Below are 11,837 nucleotides of genomic sequence, written 5' to 3'. Positions count from 1 at the left end.
ATTGACCTCCAGGCATATCACAGAACCGCAAAACCATAAAATAGTTTGAGTTGGAAGGGGCCTTAAAAGTCACTTAGCTCCAAACCCCCTGCCATGGGCAGGGGCACCTTCCACTAGACCGGGTTGCTCAGAGCCCCATCCACGCTGGTCTTGGACACTGACAGGAATGGGGCACCCACGCTTTCTTGGGGCAACCTGTTCCAGTGCGTCTGCACCCCCGTAAGGAATTTCTCCCCCGCAGGTCTCCAATTCACAGAACCCAGCCCGGGGCCGCGCAGCCGCTGAGGGCGCCGGGCGCGGGGGCCGGAGTGCGGCTCCCAGAGCGCCGGGCGCCGCCGGAAGGGGCGGCCGCTCTGACGCCCGTTCCGGTGGAGCTCGTGGGGGCTGCGGCGCGGCGCTGTTTCTCTGCTGAAGGAGGCGGCGGACGGCGGGTCCCGGCGGTACCGGCACCATGGTGAGCGGCGGGGCGGTGGTGGCGGCGGTGGCGGCGGTGGCTTGGCGCAGGGCAGGGCCGGGGGTGCGGCGGGGCCGCGCTCCGCGCGGGCGCGCGTGCGAGGCCTGCAGGCCGCGCCCTTCCTTTCCCCGCGCTGTGCCGGCGGTGGGGGGGCGGCGCTCGCGACCCCGCGCGCGGGTGGCGGGGGGCCCCGAAGGTTCTGGAGCCGGGGCGGGGCCGGGCGCGCGCGGGGCGACCCCTCCCGGCCCCGCCTTGAGTGCCGGGAGCCGCGATAGGGATGTTTGGCTATTTGATCCGTGTGCTTTAAGGCCTTGGATGCTTTGCAAATGTTGGTCCTTAAAGGCGTATATTGGTAACTGCTGTAATTAATTTGCATTGATATGCAAAAAACAATAACCAAAAAAAATCAGCATAGGTATTAAAATGCTAATGCTTCAGCATGGTCAGTAAATAGAGTTTTTTTAGTTCCTGCTGGTTGTGCCTGCCCTCGGGTCGCATGGAAGGCCGGTTCGTCGGGCAGAGCAGCAGTGCAGGCGCAGCCATGAGCGGTGTGCTGGTGGGGCCCGGGGGCGTGTGCACCGCCGTCTGTGCGCGCAGCTGCGCTCGGCCTCGTAACCCCTTCTCGGGACTATGAGACTGCCAGGCAGATTTTTAAGAACTGTGACTATTTCTTAAATATATCTTTTATCACAACAAAATGGGGTATGGAAGTAATTTTATTAATAAAAACGTTGTTTAGGTTGTTAGTGTCAGGGATTTTTAAAACACATTGTTTTATTGAAGCTAGAATAATATCCTTATGATATCTGTGTTTCAGGCATCCATTTCCCTTGCTCCTGTCAACATTTTCAAGGCAGGTGCAGATGAAGAGAAAGCAGAAACAGCTCGGTTGGTAAGTTTAACTCTCTAAGAAACTGGTAGTACCTGAGGTAATTAAACTTTTGTCTTTTCTACTACTAAAAATACTTTCACCATATCATGATGTGGAACTTCTGTCTCTAACTGGCTTTCCTTGTTGCACGTTTGTGAACAGAAGAGAGGAGGAGTGTTGTTCATACTGAAAATTAGAGAAACTCTTCATTGTCAAAATCGAAGTAACTACTGATGCTCAGAAGATTGGTGTTTTATTGGGAGGCATTTTTTCTGGCTTTGAGACAGACTTACGGTTTCTGTGAGAATTAAGTATATTTGTTCTGGTTATCAAAATATAACAGTAAAGAAACTTGGACACAGCCTCCATTGAAAGAGGTGGAAGGGTTGGTTGAAATGTCCTCTTGAAAGCTACGTGATAGTGTATAATTCTTGTATTACAGTAGAAATAAACTGTTCCCTGAGGTATGTTTATTTTCATTTCAGTCGTCCTTTGTTGGTGCCATCGCCATTGGTGACCTAGTCAAGAGCACGCTGGGCCCTAAAGGCATGGTAAGACAGCTGCAGGCTCTCAGTAGTCATACCTGTTAATTTGGCTTTAATAGTTACAGTGCGTTTTCAAGCAGTGTTTGAAATCTCACGTCTTGTAGGACAAGATTCTTTTAAGTACCGGAAGAGACAGCTCTGTGACAGTTACCAACGATGGTGCAACCATCCTGAAAGCTATTGGAGTTGACAATCCAGCTGCCAAGGTCTTAGTTGGTGAGTTCTTAAAGGCTTGATATTTGTTAGTTTGTAACTCTGTTACAGAGTTTTTATTTGTTCTTAGAAAACTGTTCTTGAAATACTGTGAAAAATTGAAGGGGGGGAGCAGAAGTCCTGAAGTAAGGAGGGCAGGGTACTGCAAGAGTTGCGGAGTTTTGAAAAAGTAAAATGGAGGTGTATGCTGCTCTTCAGAACTGTTCTGATGTCTTCTTTCCCGCAACCATGGTTTGTCCCAGGAGTCAGAAGGGACAAAAGACAGCTGTGTGCCCCTCTTTTTTCAGTGGGAAAATCCAGAACAGAAATCTACGAGGCAACAGAGGTTCTCTGGTTCTCCCAGGTTTAAATCTCTGTCACTCAGTGAGCACTGTACTTCTGGACAGTTTACCTCTGTGATCAGCTGTCTTACTGTTTCAGTGGTCCGGTTCTGGTGACAAGCAGGAGCCTGAAGAGTTGGGTGTCAGATTTCCTAATGATTTTATGTTTGCTGGGTCCCAGTTTATCAGCAGTTCATGCAGCAGACCTGGTTATTATAGTCTCTGATCCTGTATCTGTACCTTAGAGCTTCTATCCACCTGTACTTCCTTTTGATAAGCATCTTTAGGACTGGGAACAGAGGGGAGCATCTTGACCATCACCAGGCTGAAACTGGTGTCTAGGTTGCAAATAAAGAGCAGGAATTTGAAGGATGCTGAATTTCATTTGCATGTCGTGTTTTTCTGTGGTTGTTTTTTGGAGTTCCCTCTTTACGCAAAGAGTAAGATCTGTTTCTCTCCTCCTAATGCATGAGAAAAATAGCATTAATACTGTGTTTTCCTTCTTCAGATATGTCAAAGGTTCAAGATGATGAAGTTGGTGATGGAACTACGTCTGTCACAGTGTTGGCAGCTGAATTACTGAGGGTGATGTATTACATTTTTTCAGATGCTTGTTTGCCAGTGTAGTTGTCTGATACCACCAGTAGGAGGTGTGTTATCCTACGCTTTTGAAAAGGGCTCCCAAAGCATAGGAAGGAATAGCTTGCTTGCTCTTTTGCTGTTGAAATTGGTAGGGGGAAAAAACAACCCTTAGGTATTGCATCATCATTTTTTTGGTATTATTTTAGACTATAATTCCTTACATTATTTTTTATAAACTCTCAAGTATTTTAAGTTGACTCTAACAGGTCGCTTCCTGGCTATTGCACTGGGCAGCATGCAGCACTGCTTAGTTGTGAGGCTCAGTCCTCTGAAATCCTTTTCCATAACATTAATGAGGAAATTGCTGCTAAATTCTATTCTTTGCTCAAGACCTGAATTCATGGTGTTCCTTTAAACTCTGTATGGGTTTTTTGTTTATGTAAAATTTTACATTGCCAAACTCTAAACCTGAAATTACTGTGAAAGGGACATGAGAAGTGAGTAATTCTTGCTAGCAGAGCTGTGTCAGAAAGTTTGATCATCTCAAGTCCAGGAACTGGGATCAAGAGCATCTTAAGGGATGATCCATCAGCTTGCCAAGTTCCCTCAGAAAAATGAAGATAGTCATTTTTCAAGTACACTTTAAGTTGCATTCATAAATGAACGTGTCTTTTCTAGTTAGTGTAACTGCGTTTGGGGGGGAAATAATATTGATTTCATTTAAATAGGAGGCAGAATTACTGATTGCGAGGAAGATTCATCCTCAGACCATCATTGCAGGCTGGAGAGCAGCCACAAAGGCTTCAAGAGAGGCACTTTTGAAAGCAGCTGTGGATCATGGGTTAGTAATGTCCATTTGCTCTTCACAAAAAACTACTCAAGATCAAAACATCAGTGTGAATTACAGTCCATTGGTAAAATCTTCACTCATATTAAAAGTATAGTGAAGGCTGAGCTAATGATTTTTAACAGTTGAGAAAAAAATACTGGGGTTTATTTCAAGTGAATTACAGAAGCTTTTTATACTCAGAATTACTTAGGATGTGCAGAAACAAAACACAAACAGTAATTTGCTCCCTGGAACAAAAATTTGAAGTGTTATTTCAGATTTCACATTCACATTTAAAATGTAACAATTTCCCTTGCCTGGCACTTTGAGAGCACAAACTTTCTAAAGCTGAATGTGAAAATTCTCCTAACAAAACCTGTATTTCAAATAGAAGGTTGTGTTCCAGGACAGTGGAGGGATTCTGTGCAGCATTCCTCAAAACAGAATACGGTACATATAGGCACAGGCTAGAGGAAGTGAACAAAGACTCATGGTGGTAGCTAGTGGTAGGGCTTTCAGACTTTCCACTTTAACTGAACTGTCTTTATTGTAGTAATGATGAAGTGAAGTTCCGTGAAGACTTGATGAACATTGCAGGAACAACCCTTTCATCAAAATTACTTACTCACCATAAGGATCACTTTGTCAAGCTAGCTGTAGAAGCTGTTCTTAGGTTGAAAGGTTCTGGTAACTTGGAGGCTATCCATGTCATTAAGAAACTTGGTGGAAGTTTGGCTGATTCCTACTTAGATGAAGGTAAGTCTTTTGAGTGTTGACTGTATATGCACTTGAGAAATAAAGTTTCTGACAGTTACACATCTATGTAAATTTGTTATAGGAAACATTACTATGTTATTATTAAATTGAATACTAAAGATGAGGGGATTTTGTTACAATTATGAATTGTACTCCTTTTTTAATTGGAAGTTTTACAAGACCTTTCTGTTACTATAGGCTTTTTACTTGACAAGAAGATTGGTGTAAATCAACCAAAAAGAATTGAAAATGCAAAGATTCTTATTGCAAATACTGGTATGGATACAGACAAGATTAAGGTATGTGGCAGAACTACTGTTGAGATACAGTGTTTCTGTAAATGGAGTTTTGAGAGTGATCTCTCTTTTCTTTCATTTAGATTTTTGGTTCTCGTGTTAGAGTGGACTCCACAGCAAAAGTGGCAGAAATAGAGCAGGCAGAAAAAGAAAAAATGAAGGAGAAAGTGGATCGTATTCTTAAACACGGAATTAATTGCTTTATTAACAGGTATGTATTTCTTGAGAAAAGGGGAGAGTTACGTTGCTTCCCACGTTGTTCTAGTTCACTCTGCTGGAATAGGCAGTTAAGTGCCCTGCAGGCACTTAGGATCAAAGGACTTAAAGCATATGGCTGCCTGTGCTTAGTGTGATAGTGTTTCTTCAGAGGAAGGGTATTTCAAAAAGCATCATAGGTTGAATTGGTTTTTTTTCTTAGCATTTTATGTTTTCCTGTCACTGTGTTTGCTTCTGTGTTGTGTAACATTCCATGTGTGGCAGGTGCCTCATACGTTGACTGCTTTAGTAGCTTTCAGAAATCTGTCCTGTGTCCATGCTAGTGAGAATCTGGTGTCTTTTGTTACTCTGTTATTTTCAAAGGTTTGTTCTGTGTGTGATGGGGAGATGTGTTTTAATTTTAGGCAGCTGATCTACAACTACCCTGAACAGCTCTTTGGAGCTGCTGGTGTCATGGCTATTGAACATGCAGACTTTGCTGGTGTAGAACGTCTGGCTCTTGTCACAGGTGTGTAGAGTACCATCTCGTATGGAACTTGGAGGGGCACATTATTTGTTTGATCGTTAGTAAACATTAAACTTCCTTGAACATTGCTTCTTTTTCTCCAACATCTTTGAATAAAGGATCATAATGGAAAACGTGGGATATAATTTAGCAAGTTAGTGCCAGTTAGTAATTTTCTTCCATATTTTAAAAACATTTTTAGTTAAGTTCCTGACGGATAAGATTTTGAAATGTTTGTTTTCTAAGGAAAAGATGAAACTTAGCAATAAAAGAAGAACTCCACAAATTTATACTAATAGTTCTTGATTCTGTGATAATAACACTTTGTTCTACATGGCTGTTGTTCAGTTGTAATGATAGAAAAGACTAAAGAGCCATCCTTTGTTAAAAATGAGGGCTTGAGTTGTCGACTTGAGGTGGACCTCAAATGACATGAACAACCTGGATATTCTGAGTAGTGGTCAGCATAAATGTGATTCTAGTAACTAATGAAAATGAAATCTCTAGAATGCTACAGATAATTCTTGTTGTTGAAGTTAGAGATAGTTAACTGGAGCATTATAGTTGATTCTGAAAGTGATCAGGAGGATGAAGTAGTTTTGCAGGAGAAAGGAAAAGACACTGACTTACTTATCTTAGCAAAACTGAAGTGGCAATTGTATGTAACTGTCAGTAGGCACACTGACAAAGGCAAATACATGATTGAGAGGAGCATTGCTTTCATTCTGAATTCAAAGCAAGCTTTCTAGGCAGAGCAAATGGGCCTTACCGGACCACACTGGCTTGAATAGTATAGCTGAAAAAAGGACAAGTTTTTAATATGCACAAACTCTCTGCTATGTATCTTGGTTTTCCTTATAGTGCTGCAACTACACAGTGCTGCAAGCTACTGTGGAATAACTGAGCATGCATTGGTAATGCAAAGAGTTTTCTAATAGGAAGAGGAAAGAACTAGACCAATGTTCTGTTCAAAGACATTTTGGTCTTTGTAGTACCTATTTTGTTGACAATATGGCAGTTCACAAATTGCGCACAGTATTGCTGCTACAGCATGGAATGAGACTTGTGATGCAGGAGAATGGTGGCCACTGGTTCTCAGCCATCATCAGGCAGGCAAAGTGAATACTGTCACAAGCTCAAGTTTTAAAGCATAAGAGACTTCATTTAGTATTTTCTAAATATTTAATTAGTAAATACTGTGAAAACTTGAAACATACTGACAATTTAATGCTAGCAAAGATGAATGTTTATTCTGCTATCAGACACAAACTCGAAAGCATTGTAGTCCTTGTGATGTGAAACAAAACATAGGTGTTTTAGGGATTTATCAGCATTGGTTAAAGGTTTCTGGTGCCATATGCTGACATGAGAAATTCTTGGCTTATCAGTATTGTTAATTTGAATTTATTTTGGGGCAATTACAAAGATGATTTTTTTCACATCCCCTCCCTGTCCCCTCTTGGTAAGACATTGCCTGAAAGGATGCTTTCGTTGTGAGCTCTGATTGCTTTATGATCTTACACTTGTAGGTGGTGAAATTGCATCAACCTTTGATCACCCTGAGCTAGTAAAACTAGGAAGCTGCAAGCTTATTGAAGAAGTCATGATTGGAGAAGATAAACTCATTCATTTCTCTGGAGTAGCAATGGGTAAGTGTTTCGTCACTAATGGTGTATGGTAACGTTCGTTACTGTAACCCTCTGCTAATGCTGTTCAGTTTCCAGTGAGGCATAGGAATTTTGTAATGATTCATGTCACTGTTTTTATTGAAGTCTTGCTTTTCAGTAAAAATCCTGTCTATGATTCATGTTACATAAATGAACATACAATCATTTTTAAAGATGGGAACCAAGACTTCTGCTTTGGGAGATTAAATTGACAAGAAAAGTAGCAATATATCATACATAAACAGCTTTGAGAGCTTGTTCTAGTAAATACCAATACTCTCTTAAGTTTTCAAGGAGTTTTGAGGTGATATTAATTTTCTGTTAAATTAAATAAGGTGTTGTGGAACCAAAGCAATAGCACTGTGTACATAATTTCATCCTATCTTTGAAATGTCATCATGCTTGCTTTTGCTCCCAAAATTAAGTAATACAAAACTTGTCTGCAGTGATAGCAAAACCATTTAAAATGTTTTGTGATAGCCTATTTTTGTGTCCTGGATTCTCTTTTTAATCCTTTTGCATTTGTGCTTTCCAGGTGAAGCTTGCACCATAGTTTTGCGTGGAGCCACACAGCAGATTCTAGATGAAGCAGAGAGGTCTTTGCATGATGCTCTCTGTGTCCTGGCCCAGACTGTGAAGGACACAAGAACTGTGTATGGTGGAGGTGAATATCAGATTCTTTGTATATGACACACATTTTGTATTACTGTACATCAGATATGTAACGTTTGTGTGTCTTCAATGAATAGGTTGTTCAGAGATGCTGATGGCTAATGCTGTTGCAGAACTTGCTGTCAGAACACCTGGCAAAGAGTCTGTTGCAATGGAGTCCTTTGCTAAGGCTTTACGAATGGTAGGTTTATTTAATCAGTTTGCTGGATTAAGAGACAAAGCTTCATGAAGTTTACTAACTTGTGACATCAGATAGTTGCTTCACTTTAAAAGTTTTGGTTTTCTGAAATAAAGTGAAGTTTAGCAACACATCTTGGATAAACAAAGGGAGAATTTTGGTTTTTGTATTAGGAAAAAGTACTGGTGTTTTAATAATTCTGCATGTTACAGAATTGTGGAGGTTTATATGCTAGCCCTCCTCCAATTGGTTCTTGTTCACCTTACCTGCTAGTTAAAAGTGCTGTAGAAATAGTACATAAAAACCTCACCTTATGTAGTTGATGACTGATTTAGAAAAGAGCAGCCCTTCTGTTCATTGATGCTCTAGTGCTGTTTGGGTGTATTCATACTCCAGTACTATCTACAAGTCTTGGGTTGTAGATGGCATCTTAGTAGGAAATAAGAATGTCACAAGAAACATTAATAGAATTGTGCTAACAGGCTGTCAATTTGAGAAGAAATTTACTTTCTGCAATTTAAATTAGGCAAAACCTTTCTCCTAAGAAAATTAATTTCAAGATCATAGTTAACACGTGACCTCTTCAGTCAGCACATGCAAGTTTGCACTGCTGTCACGGAAACAGTGAACAGAATGATCAGGTGGTTAATGTGCTTACCAGCAGGCTTGTGCTGTTTAAATGGAAACATTTCTTTAGTTGTAGTCTGAAATGATAAACTACAAGATTCTTTTTTTTCTTCTGTCCATGTAAAATGAACTGATAAATCTGCTAACATACTTCTGTCCTCTTAGATACTTTCTTACACCAGGATCTTGAAATTAATTCTTGGAAAAGTAGTTTGGATTTTTTACTTTTTCTATATCTTCTGAACACAGTAACAGATCACCTGCCATGTTTCTGAAGCATCTTTTTGAAATTCAGTTGTAAACTTAAAACATCGAAGTATGTTTCATGTTTACTAGGGATCAGTCCCTGTGTTAAGTAAAAACAATCTGTGTTTATCCCCTTAGATCCCAACAATAATAGCTGATAATGCTGGCTATGACAGTGCTGATTTGGTTGCTCAGCTCAGAGCAGCTCATAGTGAAGGGAAGACTACTTATGGACTGGGTAAGGGGCTCAGTTTTACTTCTGTGTTTGAATTTCTGTTTGGCAGGTCCATTAGGCTCATTAAAGTTGTTTACATATGTCTGTCACATATTATCAGCTGGGAGAACTGAGTATGTTGATTTGTTTGCTTTGCATAGAACTTGGGTGTACAGCACTATGTTCCTTTTCTGTTCAACCAGACTTTTGACAGTGGAGTGAAAACCTTTGTTTTTGAAGTGGATGGTTTACACCTCTAAAAACCACTTTCCTTACACTGAGTCTAGTTATAGGAAGCTTAAAAAGAAAACATTGTTTTAAAACCAGCAACCTGCTAAAAACCCAGCAGAACCGAACACATCCTTCCCCTTGCTCCTTTCTTCCCCCCCGCCCCCCCCCCCCCCCCCCCCCCCCCAAAACAACCAAACAACAACCAGAATTGTGGAGAAGAACCTTGAAGTTAATATATCTAAGGGAATAGTGTGGAGAGTCCTGTTGGGATCTTGTCTCCTTATCACGGTGTATAAAATTTTTATCATTGTTTGTATGTAATTGCAACATTAGGCTTAAATCAGGAGTCTTGAGGTAAAAGACTTTATTTAATACTTCCCTTACTATCAGTGTAGTTCATCTGAGCATGTAAGTTACTATGCTCTCAGCTTCTTGTAATTTCCTTAAAAAAAAAGCCAAGTTAAAAAAAAACAAAACCGAAAAAACCACCTCTTAATGTATTTCTTCTTCCAGATATGAAAGAGGGTGTCATTGGAGACATGTCAGTTTTGGGAGTAACAGAAAGTTTCCAGGTCAAGAGACAAGTTTTGCTGAGTGCAGCTGAAGCAGCAGAAATGATTCTTCGTGTAGATGACATCATTAAAGCAGCACCAAGGTATGACCAGAGTATCTGCATGGTCGCTCACAGTGGTGTAGAGTAAACCTCCTTCTGTGGAAGAGTAGTGGTGCAGAAAAGTCTTGTTCTAAAAATACTTCACTTGAAATGGAGCCTGACACCTGACATGCTGATGTTCATATTAGATAATTTTACTGCATTAGCTAGCAGTATTGTCAGGCCTTTAGAGCCATGAGCAAACTTAAATTGCTGTGCCTGAGTAATGCCTAGTTAATCTTAGGTCACCAGCTGCTTGTGTTGTGTATAGCACTCAAGCATCTGCACAAGTGGCTGACCAAAATGTAAGGGATCATGCTTTCTTTTTTCTTTTGGCAAGAGTTGTAGTGAAATGTCCAGCTGCTTCTGAGATAGAGTCTGCAGCTGGAACAGGAACACGTTTGTTAAAAGGTTTGGGAAGAATTGCTGCTGTTAGGCAGGTTATCCCATGGGTGCCTGCTACCAGGTAGTTTTCAGTGCTTTTTGAATCACAGGATTTTTTTTACCATGGTCATAGGTGGTGTGTTAGCTTTGAGGTGATACTGCTTTTTGTACTGTGAGATAAAGATGTCACTGAATGCAAAATACCAGCTAAAAAAAAAAATAAGGGTGGGTGGGGAGGGGCTGGTGGACATCAGCGTGGTGGGAATTTTCTGATTTTTCTTTTTCTCCCCAGAAAACGTGTACCAGACCATCGCCCCTGTTAAATTTTCTTCAGTTCCTGAGGATGTGTGGACCAGATCTCACCTAGTAAATTTTTTTAATGGTCTAGTTTTTGTGAGGTTATGGAACAGAAGCTTGAGATAAATGTCTCCATCAATGGCACTGTCTTCAGTTGGTTTTTACTTACTGGAGCTTTTATGTGTTGTGGGGAGGAATTCACTTTCAGGGGTGTATAAACCAGGGGTTTTATACAACCCTATTCATTCTGTTCCTTCCAGGTTCCACTTAAAATACACAGAAATAAAAAGCTAAAAATAAATAATTCAGATTCCCCAAAGTTGTATTTCTTTCTGTACAACCAGGAAGGGCAGATCCATTAGGACTGCTGCGGTGCACATCCTCAGGCCTTGGATGCTTCAGGGAGTGACTAAGCCCTCGTTGCTCACTGGTTCATGTTGGCCTTGCTGTGTTAGTGTAAGTGGTGTATTCCAGTCCTGGCTGCATAGGTTTTGAGTTGGGGTTTTAGAAATAGGCTCTGAAGTTAGATGATATCTTTTTCTAGGGATACTGGAATATTACTCTTTTTTTTTTTTTTTTTTTTTTTTTTTTTTTTTTTTTTAATATGATGGGAGAGAGAGAGTGGAAGAGGAACCTCAGTCAATGCCCAGAACTACAACTAAGTGATTTTACAGCTTTTTACACCACAGATTCTACATTCTGCTGAGGGGAGTTGAGAGGAACATGGAGTTTTGGAGAGATAGCAACATTGTGGCCCAAACAGTCTGAGTGTTGATCTCTAAAGTACTGCGCTGACTTTACGAACACTTACGATAGAGGGCACTTAGCAGTAGAGGGCACTTAGCAGAAAACGTGCCAGGCTCCATAACATTGACTTCCTGCCCTTTCTGCCCTGCCCTTTTCATGTCGGTTGTAGCCTGTCTTTATATTCACTTTCCCATTCTAGGAGTTACTGCAAAGGCAACATGTTTCTTAACTGGACTGGTTTCTTTGTACTTAGGTTGTAAGGAAGCCTCTGATGCCTGCAGAAGTCTGCATGCAGATTTATGATGACTGTAAGCACAGACAAGCAGGGGCCCTGT

The 11,837-nt window shown here is 41.0% G+C and overlaps 1 protein-coding gene across 1 annotated transcript; it reads left to right on the top strand.

The window, feature by feature from the left end:
• The first annotated feature begins 346 nt into the window (after positions 1-346).
• On the top strand, positions 347-11,064 carry CCT2 (chaperonin containing TCP1 subunit 2). Its single transcript, XM_082280612.1, has 16 exons — positions 347-454; positions 1,272-1,346; positions 1,811-1,876; positions 1,975-2,086; positions 2,912-2,988; positions 3,714-3,826; positions 4,368-4,570; positions 4,769-4,869; positions 4,950-5,077; positions 5,487-5,590; positions 7,117-7,236; positions 7,790-7,918; positions 8,004-8,107; positions 9,116-9,215; positions 9,936-10,077; positions 10,751-11,064. The coding sequence occupies exons 1-16, from the start codon at positions 452-454 to the stop codon at positions 10,779-10,781; spliced, it is 1,608 nt and encodes a 535-aa protein (XP_082136738.1). The 5' UTR covers positions 347-451; the 3' UTR covers positions 10,782-11,064.
• The last annotated feature ends 773 nt before the right edge of the window (positions 11,065-11,837 follow it).

Source organism: Coloeus monedula (assembly GCF_965178545.1).
Source record: "Coloeus monedula genome assembly, chromosome: 4".
Classification (NCBI taxonomy): domain Eukaryota; kingdom Metazoa; phylum Chordata; class Aves; order Passeriformes; family Corvidae; genus Coloeus; species Coloeus monedula.
This window is presented reverse-complemented; position numbering and strand designations above follow the sequence as displayed.

Coding starts and splice junctions, on each gene's coding strand:
- CCT2 (XM_082280612.1), top strand. Junction 4,571..4,768: donor TGATTCCTACTTAGATGAAG/GTAAGTCTTTTG, acceptor CTGTTACTATAG/GCTTTTTACTTGACAAGAAG. Junction 8,108..9,115: donor TTGCTAAGGCTTTACGAATG/GTAGGTTTATTT, acceptor TTATCCCCTTAG/ATCCCAACAATAATAGCTGA.